This window comes from Myxine glutinosa, chromosome 9, assembly GCF_964187855.1.
Source record: "Myxine glutinosa chromosome 9, kmMyxGlut1.1, whole genome shotgun sequence".
Lineage (NCBI taxonomy): Eukaryota > Metazoa > Chordata > Myxini > Myxiniformes > Myxinidae > Myxine > Myxine glutinosa.
The window spans coordinates 72,111,580-72,129,568 of record NC_136269.1 but is presented as its reverse complement, the minus strand read 5'-3'; the positions used below and the strand labels follow the sequence as shown (position 1 = coordinate 72,129,568).

Here is a 17,989-nt window from a genome sequence, read left to right as displayed (position 1 = left end):
TTCACAGCATCAATCACAGGCTCTATTCCCATCATCTTTTGGCAATTCATCATTTGTCTTCCTCTCTCTCAACGATACTCCACACATCCACCGAACCATTTGCATTTCCACCCTTTCCAGCCTTCGTTGCTGCTCTACGTTCATTACCCATGTCTCGCTCCCATAAATCATAACACTTCTCACACATGCAGCATACACCTTTCCCTTCAGCTTTTAAAAAGGCATTTAAAACCATTGTTAGTTATTAGTTATGTTATTTCAAACCGTTTTAAAACATCGTTTGCTTGAGGCTTTGAGACCAATAGATGCAAGTCCAGAATAATATTATGCAAAGCATATGAAAACACATTATAAAAGGAGAAGAATCTCCAAAAAACCCATGTCACACATTTGCTGAGTTGGCCATTACTGTTGAGAAAATTATTCGATTTGTGAGGAGCAGACTTGTGAACAAACTCTGTGCATGCACATGGAAAATTACACCCCACACAATGATGATTATCGGAATAAAAGGCAGTATTTGCCATTTATGAAGCAACACACTTGGATTTGAAAAATAAAAATAAGAAAAGGCATTTCATGTCAGGACTTGTGCATTGGAGACCAGGATTGAAACGATTTCAAAACTACTGTAAACAGAGAGCTCCATATGCTTGATGCATGAGACCTCATGGTACTGATGAGGTGGAACAAAGAAATGCTCAATACCATTGACGTTCATTAATCCAACACAACTGACTACCTCATTAACAGGTCATTCAAGCAAAAAATAAATTGGTTAACAGTGATTACTACATCTTTTTAACAATGCACAGTGCTACTTTTTATGCACCGGAGGAACATTAAATAAACAAATTGTATGGGGTTTGCACCTGGAATCCCAGCGTTATGAGTAATGTGTTCAGATAAGAATGCCAAAGTAACAAGGTGGGAGGAAGATGGAGAGAGTTGTATCTTACCCTTGCGGTGCATTGCGAAAAGATCGCTCTTTAAATTGAAACAGTTTTACCGAGGCAGTGTTAAGCTGGGTGTCTTATCTGAGTGCACCAATGCAAGCATGTCAAATTTGAAAAAGTGTAACAAAATAATGAGCCAGTGGCACAAGAAAATTTTAAATCCCCATATCAGCGGAACGCATCGTAAGGCATCTTGACCATAAAGAAGATGCATTTTAATCCAATAGGACAACTGTGATAAAAAAAGCTGTGCTGTGAATTGATGGGCATCAAAAACCACGAAAGCTCTAAAAACCTGGACTTGTAAGCAAACCTGCCTGTGCAGGATGAGGCTGAGCCATGAGTATAAATTTCTCACCTCAATTATACAGAACATCTGTGAGGAATGAAAGTTTAATTTATACTCAAATTGTTCCCAAACAGCAATTACCTTGTCTGCACATCTGGTTGCAAAGTTAAGTACTTGTGGGATTTCCAAAAGGTGTACTGTAGTACAAATATATAGAGATGGCCATACTGACAACACAATTCCTTCCAAATTGTAGTCTCACAACTACCTCCAATTGCATCCTCTTGCAAACAACGCTTCAATCACACATGCACAAGCAAGCATGTGCACGTACATGCTCCAATACATAACAACATGAAACTAGAAAGCATCTGAAAATGCAAAGCTCATCGCATCCGTTTGTATTCAGATGTGTTCTTCCGTATGCTCAAAATAATGAAGTTTAAAAAAAAAATACAAAATTAAAATTGATGATTTTATGCAGCCTTGACCTTTGAGCTTCAGCTCTAAAAAAATAATTAGCTTCGAGCTTTTGATTGCTGAACCAAATCGATTGACCCAATATGCAAATTCTTAAAATTCCAGGTCAATTGGACGAAAATTAACGATTTTATGCAACCTGGATCCTTGACCTTTTGATCTAAAAACAACAAAAAACAACAATCAGCTTCTAGCTTTTGATTGGTGAACCATTTCAGTGACCCAATATGCAAATTATTAAAATTTTGTCAATCGGATGAAAATTAACCATTTTGTGACACTGATATTTGACTTTTTGACCAAATTATTAATTTGCCTTCTCCATATTCTCAAAATAAAGTTTTGTTGAAAATTTGATCACAAATTTCAAATGGGAAATTCAAATTTCAGGTTAACTCGATGAAAATTTGATTTTGTGAGGCTGACCTTTGACCTTTTGACAAAATTATTAATTTTCCTTCTCCGTATTATCATAATAAAGCTTTGGTGAAAATTTATGACAATAGCTCAAATGGTAAAAAAAAGTTATGGCCCGGACAGACACACAAACACACACACAGACGGACACACAGAAGTGATTGCAAAACCCCGTCTCCTGCTGAACAGGGGATGGGCTAGCTAACAACAGGTCGACAAACACGAGCAACACAGGTGTGTGCCGAGAAAAACAGATGCGCACATGCAGGCCAACACAAATGACGCACACACGCCAACACAAATACATGCATACAACACAACAACAACACGCGCAAATGCAAACACAAACATATGCACACATGCCAGCAAAATGCACACAGGCATGCATGCCTACACAAAAGCACACAGGTATGTATGCCAAAACAAAACATGCACACACTGCACGCACGCACGCCAACACAAATGCAAGCACGCCAACACAAAGGCACACATGCCAACACAGAAGAACGAATGCATGCCAATACAAACCAACAGCAACGCACGCCAGCACAAAACTACGCAAGCCAACACAAATGAAAGGTCTTCACCAATCTGCAAAATGATGCACCAAACAAGCAAAATTGCCAAAATCATTTGTAAACTTATACTGGCGCATCTACGAGATTTTAACTCAGCTCAGAGGTTAGTGCACTTACCTCTTGGCTATCCTGCCAGTCCCAAATTCATATCACAGTGATGATACTCCAAGGCTCATTACCTTTGTGTTCTTCAAAATGAGAAGATCCGTGTTGTTATTCCGTATCAAAAACTGCAGATGCAGCTCAATGGATGTCTCTCCATTCAGAATCGATATCATTTTCTTAGTCCTTTCCACCTGCTCGTCTGACTGCAGTAGGTAACAGAAAAACATTACAATCATGAGAGAACTCACCAAAAAAATACTCAAACAAGTGGTGTGTGCTGGAGCTGTGAACCAGGACACGGTAAAAAAAAAAGAAAAGGAACAATGAGGAGTAACCTGCAGAATGCACAGTCCAAACATTATAATGAACAATTATAGCATGGATAGCAATTGGCATAAAGAGGCAAAATAAAGATTTTTTAAAAATCAAAACAAGAAGACGTCATGCAGAGCAGAATACTTGCAAAACCACCTCTCGCCAAAGTAAAAAAGTTGCCATTTAAACATCAAATTGTACATTTCATTATGATTTAAATTGATGATCTTAATCAAAGCCTGGTGTTGGGCTAGCGGCTAAGGTGCCAGCTTAGGATCCAAGGATCCTGGGTTCGAATCCCGGTAGATCGCTGAATTAACGCCAGGGGGGTTGACTCAGCCTGTCATCCTTCCGAGGTCGGCTAATTGAGTACCAGTTCACTGGTAATTCCCTGTGTCGTAAAAAGGCGACAAAAAGGGTTGGCAGCAGGAAGGGCATCCGGCCGTAAAACATTGCTTCAAAAAGGGGACCAAAAAAACAACAACAACCACGGTCCCCGAAAAAGGCCAACCCCCGCTTTGCGGGGAAAAATGGCCTCTAAACGGTGGTTTTAATCAAAGCTCAGGTCAATCAGATTAAAATTGATGATTTTTCAGATGAAAATTGACATTTGGAGTTTGGCTCTGAGTTGACCTTTGACCTTTTGAACTCAAAAATGGTTTGTTTCCCAATTCAGTGGTGCACTATGTAATTGATGTTGAACTTTCAAGTTAATGGGATGAAAAGTGATGATTTTTTAGATGAAAATTGATGATTTTTAAAGTTTGACCTTGAGTTGCCCTTTGACCTTTTTACCTCAAAAATAGTCGATTTCCCAATTTAGAGGCTCAATATGCAAATGATGTTCACTTTTCAAGTCAATCGGATGAAAAATGCCAATTTTAGAAATTTGACCTCAAGATGACCTTTGACCTCAAAATCAATCCGCGTCTTCCTTATTACCAACTCTAGCATCTGGTGAAGTTTCATCAAGATCGTTTTAAAATTGCAACCTCTAGGCGATTGACAGACAGACAGACAGAATAATGCACAAGACCAACCAATACAGTCATGTGAAAAAGTAAGTAAGTACACCCCATGTAAAGTTTTGACTTTTTCAACATATTTCAACATCCAGCTATTTGATCTTCATTTCAACAATATTGAGAGATAAAGGTGATATAATATAACAAATATCATGAAACATTTACATTTTGTAGTCCATTGTATAATTTAAAGAAACATAAATGCAAATTTTGCATGTGGAAAAAGTAAGTACACCCTTACATTTATCACTACTTCAAATACCTAAAATTAGAATCAGGTGCACCAGCTCAGGTGCAAATGATTAGAACATCGTCAGAGAGGATCTTGGAGGAACCTGTCTTATTTAAACCTCAGACATTTAGTTTGGTTTGCTCTTTGTTGTTGAAGTGTGCGGCGTCACCATGCCTAGATCAAAAGAGCTCTCTGAGGCCTTCAGAAAGAAGGGTATAGATGCCTACGAGTCTGGGAAGGGATTTCAAAAGATCTCCAAACAATTTGAAATCAATCATTCGACTGTCCGGAAGATCATCTACAAGTGGAGAAGATTCCAAACAACTGCCAACTTGTTCAGGCCAGGTCACCCCAGCAAGTTCAGCCCGAGAGCAGACCGCAAGATGCTGAAATAAATCTCTAAGAACCCCAGAATGTCATCACGGCACCGACAGGTAGCTCTTGCCACTGTTGATGTCAAAGTGTACGAGTCTACCATTACAAAGAGGCTGCACAAATTTGATCTACATGGGAGGTGTGCCAGGAGGAAACCTTTGCTGTCCAGAAAGAACATCAGGGCATGACTAAAGTTTGCCAATGAACACGTAGGCAAAGACCACCACTTCTGGACCAATGTGCTCTGGACAGATGAGACAACGGTAGAACTATTTGGCCACAGTACCAGAAGACATGTTTGGCGAAAACCAAAGACAGCATTTGACCACAAGAACCTGATACCAACTGTAAAGCACGGTGGTGGAAATATTATGGTTTGGGGCAGCTTTGCTGCATCAGGGCCTGGGCAGCTCACCATCATAGAATCCACTATGAATTCTTCATTGTACCAGAGGGTGCTTAAGGATAATGTGAGGCCATCTGTCGGTAAGTTGAAGCTCAACCGAAGGTGGACCTTGCAACATGACAATGACCCTAAACACACCAGTAAATCCACCAAGGAATGGCTGAAAAGAAAGAAATGGAGGGTTCTGGAATGGCCAAGTCAAAGCCCGGATCTAAATCCCATCGAGATGTTGTGGGGGGATTTGAAACGAGCTGTGCATGCAAGAAACCCCTCAAACATCGCACAGCTGAAAGAATTCTGCATGGAGGAGTGGGCAAAAATTTCTCCCAGTCGATGTCAGAGACTGGTGGACAGTTATAAGAAACGCCTACTTGAGGTTGTTTCTGCCAAAGGGGGCAATACCACCTATTAGAGCCAAGGGTGTACTTACTTTTTACACATGTGAAATTTGCATTTATGTTTATTTAAATTATACAATGGACTACAAAATGTAAATGTTTCATGATATTTGTTGTATTATATCACCTTTATCTATCAATATTGTTGAAATGAAGATCAAAATAGCTGGATGTTGAAATATGTTGAAAAAGTCAAAACTTTACATGGGGTGTACGTACTTTTTCACGTGACTGTATATTTGAAAAATCTTTGATTTTACAAGTAAAAATATGGAACTTAAAGCAGTCACCATGATGATTACCACGTGTACGAAGCACAAAGCAGGGTTAAACAAATGGTTCAATCCGTGTCTGTCTGTCTACAGACATCAGTCTATGATCCAGGAATGGCTTAATTTCATTTGAATTTAATATTTTGAACACTGGAGAACACGAATCACAACACAGACCTTTAGTTAAGCAGTGCTTTGGTTCTTGATTTGGAAAATTGTACGGAATCGTGTCACATGAGCACATGGGCACAAAGTAATAAGGTAATTGTTTTAGTTTGTCTGCCTGTCTGACACCAACACCGACTGGCAGCGAAACAAAATTGAAAATTGTTGAAGCAGGAAATTTACTGTTTTTAAGGATATTATAAAGGACAAAAACAACTAATTTAACATGTTTTTTAATCTTGAAGGCTCCAGTCATGGACCATAAAGTCCTCATCGAGAACCTTAAATACTGCATTTGCAATACCTTAAATAAAAGAACTGCACCAATAGAAAAGTGAAGAAAGAAAGAATAGTCGAAGAGCTTTTGAGGAAGTAAAAAATCTGCTTTTTGAAAAGCGGACGGTCATAAGTGTTTGGAAATACATGGGAAGGTAAAGAGTTCCAGTTTTGCAGTGGAGGGGAAGAAACAAACATCATAAACGGCCCACCCTTGAGTTGCCAATGGTGGTGTATAATACACTGAATCTACAGCGGTAAAATTCTTTTTTTTAATTGTTTTTTTCTACAGCCTTTAAAGGTTTGATTTTATTTCAATTGAATCAAACTTGAACACTGATGAACACAAATCGCCTTGTTGGCACTTCCAAAAACCTCCAGTTTTGCGATACTTGAATAAAATATTATGCCATTTAATGCCATCTCGAGTAATCAAATTTGCCGCTCAGAAATCAAATCAAATCAAATCAAAATAAATTTATCTCAGCATTGGGGAATACATTCAGACAAAATTGTGGCTCGTCGGAAATATAGATCATGCTCAGAAACGCAACGCAAGAATTGAAAAGACCCTTCCAATGTCCTTTCTCTCAAGAATGTCTGGGGTAAGGTGTTTTATGAACTTTCTAGTTTTGGTAAGTAATGGGTTGAAGGACATTCCTGTTCCCATACATGCCTCATAGTGCTGAAATTCCAGGTGGTGGTGTGTCATACTCTCTATCGATATATTCTAATGTCCTCGGAATTCACCTAAATATTCACCGAACCTCCTTTTGCTGTTTCCTGCTTGCCTTTAATGTGTAAGCACCTCCATAAGCCTCAAATAAGTGTATACACAAAAAAGTCAAAACAATAAATAAAAAGGCAACAACAAAAAAAGCTGTGGAAAATCAACTTCAAACAACAACAACAACAACAACAGCAACAGCAACAACAAAAAATTTGAATTTGGGCAAGCATACCACTGAACATCTACCACAATACCTCGCACACCTTTATCATGCAAGCAACGATGCGTATACTTTTAGGAGTTATTGAGTATGTACTGCCGAAGGCACTGACCGACATGATTGATGACTGAAAAAATGCGAGCCGGCCGTTGAAACACCATCCGAATGGAACAAACGTGACCCCGGGGTTTCAGAGTACGCAGTGGCGTCTTTGTCAACGATAATGACTGAAGTGCAAGAGAGATGATGTAAACTCTAGAAGCACAATGTACTTCATGCAAATATGGCTTCATACACCCAAACTACAAGTTTGCAGGAATTTGTCCTTTATTTTCTTGAGTATGTATCATTCTTCATTTGGAGCCTTATAATAATTATGCACGAAAAAAATGGCAATATAGCTTAAACAAATCGATTCCCTTCCATTAAAAACAACCTTACACCTCTCGGCGTGCCATAAACCCTGCCTTCCAATTGTTTTCCTCTTCTCTTCTCTTCTTCCTTTTTCAATAATAAAATTTCAGCTCCCCTCGCTCATCTGGATTGGTCAATAAAAAAATAAACCCCTTTTCGTATTCTATTTTGCATGATTAGATTTGTACTTCAATTGTCATACGAAATGGTCATGCCTTTTGAAAAACAAATGTTCTCTTTTAATTTTAAGGGCAAGCCAATTAGCCTCAAAGGGCAAAACGAGTATATTATATATTTGTGTTTAATCAATTAAAGCAATTTAATTTAATGAATGCTTACACATGAGACATTAGGAGGTCTAACTTGTCAATGGTGGCTTTCATCCCAAAAACCTCCTCTTTCTGAGCTCACTCCTCTGCAACTCGATCAGGGAGATCCTCAAGATCCTTCCTGAGACACCATGAACCTACTTCTATAATCCACCACCATCTTTTTTTTTTGCAGGTGCCACAACCTTTATTAATCTCTGCACAAAGGAAGCTCCATTTTTCTCGAACTCATATATATATATACACACACTCACACTCTCACACTCTCTCACTCTCTCTCTCTCTCTCTCTCTCTCTCTCTCTCTCTCTCTCTCTCACACAAACTTGCAATTGTTCTTACATTTGGACTCCAAATTCAAACCCGGCATGACAGCATACCCTTTCCTCTCCATTTTTAGATTAGACCATCACGTTCTTTTACTTCCATCACGTTCTTTGCTCCATAATCACGCGCTGGCTTTTCTGTTGTTCAATGTCTTATCAACTCTCAATTTCGCCTATTTCTGGATTTTGTGTGCTCTTCTTTATCCTATCTGTACCATGCCCTATGAACCCATCTCTTCCAGTTTTCTTCCTTTAACAACCTAATGTTTCCATTAAATAATATATATATATATATATATATATATATATATATATATATATATATATATATATATATATATATATATATATATATATACAGTGAACCCTCGTTTATCGCGGGGGTTACGTTCCAGAACCCCCCGCGATAAACGAAAATCCGCGAAGTAGCGACCATATATATATATATTTTTAATATATATTTTAAAGCATTATGAACTCCCCACACTCTTATTAACCTTTCCCATACTCTTATAAACACTTCCTATACTCTTAAACACTTTTTACACTCTTAAACATACGTAATTTTAACAACATATAAAATTCTAATGGGTACTCACCATTGAAGATACTGTAGCTACCTATGGGTTCCCCAAGCAAGACCAGCATCAGAATCTCCTTGCTCCAGCCGGTGACGTCACCGGCGGGGATTCCCGGCGCGAGAGTGGCTGGTCACGTGACCGCTAAAGCGTGCCGCGCTTTGCGGGTATAATCAGCTACACCTGTTGATCACGTGACCACCGATTCACCGAAGCACGCCACGCTTGAGAGGCTTGGCTTTCGGTTTCTGGTTGTGCTTTATAATGCAGCCCGATAAATGGGCTTTTCAGTGTTCCCGAGTTGGTTTTGAGAATAAATATCTTCTCGGACGAGTTTGTGTCTTGCCCGTCATTTCGTCCGTATCAAGCAAGAGCCCCGGCTCTTCAATACTACAACTTGCGTGATGAAGATGATGATGAATTAGCTGTGCAGTACTGATGACTATGAAGGTGATGACGATGATGAATGTACTGGCGTTTTCCATACGCACGACTCTTTGTCTACCCTTCTACTGTACACTATGTACAGTATTTTATTTCTTGTAATATGTTTTAAATACTGTATTTTTCTTATTTCTTTACGTTTTTTAATTTTTTAGGCTAGAAAATGCTTATTTTACCACAAAAATATTTAAAATAATAGTATATAAAAATACATTTATACTGCAAAATCCCACGATATAGCGAAAAATCAGCGATATAATTTTACATATACTAGCGAGAAAAAACCGCGATGTACCGAATCCGCGAAAAGTGAACCGCGATATAGCGAGGGATGACTGTATATATATATACAGTGAACCCTCGTTTATCGCGGGGGTTACGTTCCAGAACCCCCCGCGATAAACGAAAATCCGCGAAGTAGCGACCATATATTTTTTTTTATTTTATATATATTTTAAAGCATTATGAACTCCCCACACTCTTATTAACCTTTCCCATACTCTTATAAACACTTCCTATACTCTTAAACACTTTTTACACTCTTAAACATACGTAATTTTAACAACATATAAAATTCTAATGGGTACTCACCATTGAAGATACTGTAGCTACCCATGGGTTCCCCAAGCAAGACCAGCATCAGAATCTCCTTGCTCCAGCCGGTGACGTCACCGGCGGGGATTCCCGGCGCGAGAGTGGCTGGTCACGTGACCGCTAAAGCGTGCCGCGCTTTGCGGGTATAATCAGCTACACCTGTTGATCACGTGACCACCGATTCACCGAAGCACGCCACGCTTGAGAGGCGTGGCTTTCGGTTTCTGGTTGTGCTTTATAATGCAGCCCGATAAATGGGCTTTTCAGTGTTCCCGAGTTGGTTTTGAGAATAAATATCTTCTCGGACGAGTTTGTGTCTTGCCCGTCATTTCGTCCGTATCAAGCAAGAGCCCCGGCTCTTCAATACTACAACTTGCGTGATGAAGATGATGATGAATTAGCTGTGCAGTACTGATGACGATGAAGGTGATGACGATGATGAATGTACTGGCGTTTTCCATATGCACGACTCTTTGTCTACCCTTCTACTGTACACTATGTACAGTATTTTATTTCTTGTAATATGTTTTAAATACTGTATTTTTCTTATTTCTTTACGTTTTTTAATTTTTTAGGCTAGAAAATGCTTATTTTACCACAAAAATATTTAAAATAATAGTATATAAAAATACATTTATACCGCAAAATCCCGCGATATAGCGAAAAATCCGCGATATAATTTTACATATACTAGCGAGAAAAAACCGCGATGTACCGAATCCACGAAAAGTGAACCGCGATATAGCGAGGGATGACTGTATATATATATATATATATATATATATATATATATATATATATATATATATACATATATATAGGTGTAGCGGTTACCGGAAGCATGACGCAATTACCTTGCACCGGCGAGCGGTCACTTGTCCGGACTCGCCCGGGTGTGTCCGGACTTGCCTTTCCCGGGCGAACACTTGGCTTACCTATTTGCATACCACGCCCTGCCTGAGAGGCGTGGCTTTTGTGTGTTGAGCTTTACTTATAAATTGCCGCCCGTTCGATGGGCAGATTCAGTGCTTTTGAGTTCTTTCGAGTGAACTGAAAATAAATAGCTCAGTGAAACTTCATTCCTGGCGTCGTTCATTTTGTCCGGTTTTATCGTGCGAGCATAGCTCTCACAATTGGTGACCCCTTTTCAAGAACATGGCGATGGAGTCATCCGTAGCTTTGAAGCTCCCAGGCTTTTGGGAATCGCACGCGGCCGTCTGGTTCGCCCAAGCGGATTATCTCTTCGCCCTGCGGAACATCACGGAGGACACGAAGCGCTACCACCATATGGTCTCCGCGCTCCACCGCGGCCCGGGTCCTGAGCTTCCCACAGAACCCGCCGAACACCGACAAATACGGCGCGCTCAAAGGCCTACTCCTCGGTGCGTTTGGACTCACGGAGACCGAACGCGCACGACAACTACTCGACCTCCCGGAGCTGGGTGAGGCCCATCCATCCGAGCGCATGGACCACATGCTGGCTCGACTCGGCGACCACAGCCCGGATTTCCTCTTCCGCGAGCTTTTCCTCCGGCAACTACCCGGGCAGGTACGGTTAGCTTTGGCTAACTCGCCCATCACGGACCCTCGCACCCTGGCCAAGGAGGCCGATAAATTTTTCTCGGCCAGGCGACACGTCGGAGCTGCCGCCTGGAACCCTGGGCCGACCGAGGCAACGCCCGCGCCACGACCGGCACCACCACCGGCCGTCTCAGCGCCACTGGCGGCAGCGGCCGCCGCGACGCCCCGTCGACCGAACCCGACGCGACCACCGGAGCCTCCACCAGAGCGGACCATGTGCTATTACCACGCCAGGTTCGGGCAGAAGGCCAGAACGTGCCGCCCACCGTGCACTTTCGGCAGGTCGGGAAACGACCAGGCCAGCGCTCGCTGCCTGCCATGAGGGTCGGCCATTCAGGCAGCCTTCTGTTTATCATGGACACAGCGTCCGGGCGGCGTTTGTTGTGCGACACCGGCGCTCAGCTGAGCGTGATACCCGCCTCGGTGCAGGACAAACAGGCCGCGCTGTGCGGCCCCGCCTTGTTTGCCGCAAACGGCTCCTCCATCCGCACCTTCGGTTCGCGCAGCGTCGCATTCTGCTTCGGGGGCCAGCGCTTCAGGTGGGACTTCATCACGGCGAATGTGCCCATGGCCTTGCTGGGTGCAGATTTTCTTTGCGCGCATGGGCTTTTGGTCGACGTCAAACGGCGTCGGCTCATCAACGTGGAGACCTTCAGCTTGCTCGCTTGCTCATTGAGCGGCTCCGCACGAAACCAAGCTAGCCTGCGCGCGACCGGCCGTGGACGATTTCACCCCCCTACTCGCCGAGTTTGCCGCCCTCACACAGCCATCGTTTTCGGCCGTCGCTGTCAAGCACGGCGTCGAACACCACATCCCGACCACAGGTCCACCGGTCTACGCCAGGGCTCGACGCCTCGACCCGGCCAAACTCGCCGTGGCGAAGGCGGAATTCGACGCGCTGAAGCGATTGGGCATTGTGCGGTGCTCGAATAGCGCGTGGGCCTCGCCCCTGCACATCGTGCCCAAACCGGGTGGCGGATGGCGACCATGCGGCGATTACCGCCGCCTCAACGACGCCACCACCCCCGACCGGTACCCGATACCACACATGCAGGACTTTTCCGCCCGTTTGGCGGGGCGGGTGATCTTTTCCAAGGTCGATCTCATTCGGGGCTACCACCAGGTACCCGTCCGGCCGGCCGACGTGCCGAAGACGGCGGTAATTACACCTTTTGGCCTCTTCGGGTTCCTTCGCATGCTGTTCGGCCTTAAGAACGCGGCCCAGGCCTTCCAGCGGCTGATGCACAGCGTGCTGCCCGACCTCACCTTCCTTTTCGTTTACCTGGATAACATTCTCGTCGCCAGCACTTCCCGGGCGGAGCACCTCATCCACCTGCGCATGCTTTTTGAGCGCCTCGGCCAGCACGGCCTCATCATCAACCCGGCGAAATGCCAGCTTGGCGTAACGGCCGTCGACTTCCTGGGGCACCGCATCACGAAGCGTGGGGCCGTCCCGCTGCCTACCAAGGTGGAGGCAGTCACAAGTTTCCCGCGCCCACGCTCCATCAAGGCCCTACAGGAATTTTTGGGGATGGTAAATTTCTACCACCGGTTCGTGCCTCGCGCCGCCCAACTCATGCGCCCCCTGTACGAGGCCCTCCGGGGCAAGCCGGCCAAGCACGACGTCGCCTGGACCACAGAGATGGACGCGGCGTTCATGGGCGCTAAGCTGGCCCACGCCAACGCGACCATGCTGGCGCACCCGGCGCTCGACGCACCCATCGCCCTCACCACGGACGCTTCCGACTACGCGGTGGGCGCCGTGCATGAACAGTGGGTGAACGGGGCTTGGCAACCGCTGGCCTTCTTCAGCCGGCAGCTTCGCCCTAACGAGCGCAAGTATAGCGCTTTCGACCGCGAGCTCCTCGGCCTTTACCTGGCTGTTCGCCACTTCCACCATCTTTTGGAGGGCCGCCCGTTCACGGCATTTGTGGACCACAAACCCCTGGTCTTCGCCATGGCCAAGGTTACGAAGCCGTGGTCGGCCGCCAGCAGCGTCACCTCTCCGCCGTGTCCGAATTTACGACGGACATCCGGCACGTGGGCAAGGACAACGCTGTGGCCGATTGCCTCTCCCGGTCCGGCACGAACGCCGTCCACCTGGGTGTGGACTTCGCCTGCATGGTGGCCGACCAGACCGACGACCCCACGGTGCAAGCCCTCCGGACAGCGGACACAGGCCTGCGGTTGGCCGACATCCCCTTCGAGGACACAGGCACAGTTCTCCTGTGCGACGTTTCCCTGGGCCAACCTCACCCCATCGTGCCCACCGGATGGCAGCGGCACATTTTTGACGCCCTCCACGGCCTTTCCCACCCGGGCCGGAAAGCATCACAGAAGCTCGTGGCAGCAAAGTTCGTCTGGCACGGGCTCCGTAAGGACGTCCGCGACTGGGTCAATGCCTGTGTCGCCTGCCAACGCGCGAAGGTCCACCGGCACACCCAGGCCCCGTTGGCACCATTCGACCACGTCAATGTGGACCTGGTGGGACCCCTGCCCTCCTCGCGGGGCTTCACCCACCTCCTCACGATGGTGGACAGGACCACCAGGTGGCCGGAGGCCGTCCCGCTGGCATCAACGACATCCGCCGACGTGGCGCAGGCCTTCATTGGCACCTGGATTCCCCGTTTCAGCGCGCCCTCGGACATCTCCTCTGACAGAGGCCCGGTCGCCCAGGCCTTGGGGGTCAAGATACACCGCACCACGGCCTACCACCCCCATGCCAATGGCTTGTGCGAGCGGTTCCACCGCTCGATGAAGGCCGCTCTCAGGGCCAGCCTCCAGGACGACGGTTGGACCGACAGGCTCCCCGTGGGTCCTATTGGGCCTCCGAACGGCCCCGAAAGAGGACCTCCAGGCTTCCACCGCCGAGCTGGTCTACGGCCAGCCACTGCGCGTGCCGGGCGAATTCATCCCTGACGCCACCGGCCCCTGGTCCGCGGCTCGCCAACACTCGGTCCTCCAGGAGGCCGCCAGGAGATTTGCCCCCGTGCCCACGTCCCACCACGGCTGCCCCCATACCCACGTCCCCCCAGCACTTCGCACTGCGGAGTACGTTTTTATCCGGCACGACGCACACCGGGGACCGCTCCGGCCGCCGTACGATGGACCTTTCCGGGTCCTGAAGAGGGACGACAAGTCGTTCATCAACATCGGTGGCAAGCCGGACCGCATCTCCGTGGACCGCCTCAAGCCGGCCCATTTGGACCTCGACCAACCTCCACGGTTGGCCCTTCCTCCACGATGGGGCCGTCCCCCGTCAACCAAGCCCCCCGCCACGCCACCTACCACCCCCACACGAATCGCCAAGGGTCGTTTCGGCCGGGTCATCAAGACCCCCCTCAAACTGACTCTCCCGGTGCATGTTAATTCTGGGGGGGCGCATGTAGCGGTTACCGGAAGCATGACACAATTACCTTGCACCGGCTGATGACGCAACCGGCGAGCGGTCAGTTGTCCGGACTCGCCCGGGCGTGTCCAGACTTGCCTTTCCCGGGCGAACACTTGGCTTACCTATTTACACACCACGCCCCGCCTGAGAGGCGTGGCTTTTGTGTGTTGAGCTTTACTTATAAATTGCCGCCCGTTCGATGGGCTGATTCAGTGCTTTTGAGTTCTTTCGAGTGAGCTGAAAATAAATAGCTCAGTGAAACTTCATTCCTGGCGTCGTTCATTTTGTCCGGTTTTATCGTGCGAGCATAGCTCTCACATAGGTATATATAACATGAGCACCATTCTCTCACATTGGCCACGGTAATTTTAACATAACCTAACCAAGCCACAATATAATACTCTATAAAAGTATGCTCTTTCAACAAATAAAAAGCAAAGTTCTGTGGTCAATGATACATCACAACTCATGAAGAAATGAAATATCATTAAAAGGAAACAATTAATCTTGTACAGCATTTCTTTCTTTTCGTCGGACTGCATTTTATAACTTTTGTGCCAATAACATTTGTCTGCATCAACCAAGCAATAATCGTGGTCTTTGTCCAAACCTCAGCACTTTTCCACTGAAGGCACAAAATTGCTAATCTGTATTCTGGACAAAGCCGGACTATCACAAAAATGTGAGGCTTAGTTTGACGGGAGGGCTGCAGGCTTATAGCACACTCGATGATGATATATGCTCAGTCGAGAAGCAATCACGAGCCCAAAGCAGAAGGCTCTTCAGGCATATCTGATGGTAGCCATATCTCACCTTCACACCAAATTAATGCATGGAAGAACCTCAACTGCAAATAAACGGCTGTGGCATAATTCATTTCTCAAAGTTACCCTTGCTATTTTGAATATGCAACGAATGCTTGAGCACTGATGTATGAATAATACGACAGTAATGACAGTTTTTCCCAAATGCCATAATAAGGCACTGCAAAATTTTAAGTCACATTGGTGGTAATTCTTATACAATTTAAATATCAGAAGGTCAAATGTATGTATGTCTGTCTCTCTCAATGTGGGTCTGTTGTCTGTATGTGCGTCTCTGTGTCTGTGTCTGTATGTGCGTCTCTGTATGTGCGTCTCTGTATGTGCGTCTCTGTGTCTGTATGTGCGTCTCTGTGTCTGTATGTGCGTCTCTGTGTCTGTATGTGCGTCTCTGTGTCTGTATGTGCGTCTCTGTGTCTGTATGTGCGTCTCTGTGTCTGTATGTGCGTCTCTGTGTCTGTGTCTGTATGTGCGTCTCTGTGTCTGTGTCGGTATGTGCGTCTCTGTGTCTGTGTCGGTATGTGCGTCTCTGTGTCTGTGTCGGTATGTGCGTCTCTGTGTCTGTGTCTGTATGTGCGTCTCTGTGTCTGTGTCTGTGTCTGTATGTGCGTCTCTGTGTCTGTGTCTGTATGTGCGTCTCTGTGTCTGTGTCTGTATGTGCGTCTCTGTGTCTGTGTCTGTATGTGCGTCTCTGTGTCTGTGTCTGTATGTGCGTCTCTGTGTCTGTGTCTGTATGTGCGTCTCTGTGTCTGTGTCTGTATGTGCGTCTCTGTGTCTGTGTCTGTATGTGCGTCTCCGTGTCTGTGTCTGTATGTGCGTCTCCGTGTCTGTGTCTGTCTGTGCGTCTCAGTATCTGTGTGTCCCTGTCTGTGCGTGTGTCCCTGTCCGTGCGTGTGTCCCTGTCCGTGCGTGTGTCCCTGTCCGTGCGTGTGTCCCTGTCCGTGCGTGTGTCCCTGTCCGTGCGTGTGTCCCTGGCCGTGCGTGTGTGTGTCCCTGTCCGTGCGTGTGTCCCTGTCCGTGCGTGTGTCCCTGTCCGTGCGTGTGTCCCTGTCCGTGCGTGTGTCCCTGTCCGTGCGTGTGTCCCTGTCCGTGCGTGTGTCCCTGTCCGTGCGTGTGTCCCTGTCCGTGCGTGTGTCCCTGTCCGTGCGTGTGTCCCTGTCCGTGCGTGTGTCCCTGTCCGTGCGTGTGTCCCTGTCCGTGCGTGTGTCCCTGTCCGTGCGTGTGTCCCTGTCCGTGCGTGTGTCCCTGTCCGTGCGTGTGTCCCTGTCCGTGCGTGTGTCCCTGTCCGTGCGTGTGTCCCTGTCCGTGCGTGTGTCCCTGTCCGTGCGTGTGTCCCTGTCCGTGCGTGTGTCCCTGTCCGTGCGTGTGTCCCTGTCCGTGCGTGTGTCCCTGTCCGTGCGTGTGTCCCTGTCCGTGCGTGTGTCCCTGTCCGTGCGTGTGTCCCTGTCCGTGCGTGTGTCCCTGTCCGTGCGTGTGTCCCTGTCCGTGCGTGTGTCCCTGTCCGTGCGTGTGTCCCTGTCCGTGCGTGTGTCCCTGTCCGTGCGTGTGTCCCTGTCCGTGCGTGTGTCCCTGTCCGTGCGTGTGTCCCTGTCCGTGCGTGTGTCCCTGTCCGTGCGTGTGTCCCTGTCCGTGCGTGTGTCCCTGTCCGTGCGTGTGTCCCTGTCCGTGCGTGTGTCCCTGTCTGTGCGTGTGTCCCTGTGCGTACGTGTGTCCCTGCGTGTGTGTCCCTGTCCATGCATGTGTCCCTGTGCGTGCGTGTCTGCCTGTCCCCCTCCTCCTTCCCCAACTCCTATTCCCTAACCCTCCCCCTCTGCTCTTGCCTTCCCACCCCTTCCACCCTCCCCTCCGACCTACCTCCAGCACTCTTCCTGTGTGACATGCTCTAAAATTTCCCCTTGCATTATGTAATCCCTATTTTCATTGTTCATACCCAATCCCAGAACCTCAATTTTTACGGCGTACCCGAAAGGGCAAAGCCGTCTAAAACAGCGTTTATCCGACCGTATGTTTGTCCCCTCAAACGAATACCAATCAGAGCTAACGATCTGGTCACCTGACAGGGTGATGCGATTACGTCTGAGGTCATTACGGCGGTACGTCGGCTGACTCCGCACACCGCCATTTTGATTCCAATTTCGTTCAGGCCGAACATATCGTCGGACCTATCATATATCACAATCGCCATGCTCTACCTTTACGTCTTTCATTCAGTGTGAAGAACAAACAAACCGATTGTTAAAATGACCATGAAATATCGAAAGCATAGGCATTACG

The 17,989-nt window shown here is 46.8% G+C and overlaps 1 protein-coding gene across 1 annotated transcript in view; it reads right to left on the bottom strand.

The window, feature by feature from the left end:
- PSMD1 (proteasome 26S subunit, non-ATPase 1) overlaps positions 1–17,989 on the bottom strand; it is a 398,075-nt gene that overhangs the window by 296,740 nt on the left and 83,346 nt on the right. The window contains exon 9 of the mRNA XM_078784439.1: positions 2,900–3,028. Coding sequence (XP_078640565.1) covers positions 2,900–3,028 — 129 coding nt within the window. The remainder of the gene's footprint in view (positions 1–2,899; positions 3,029–17,989) is intronic.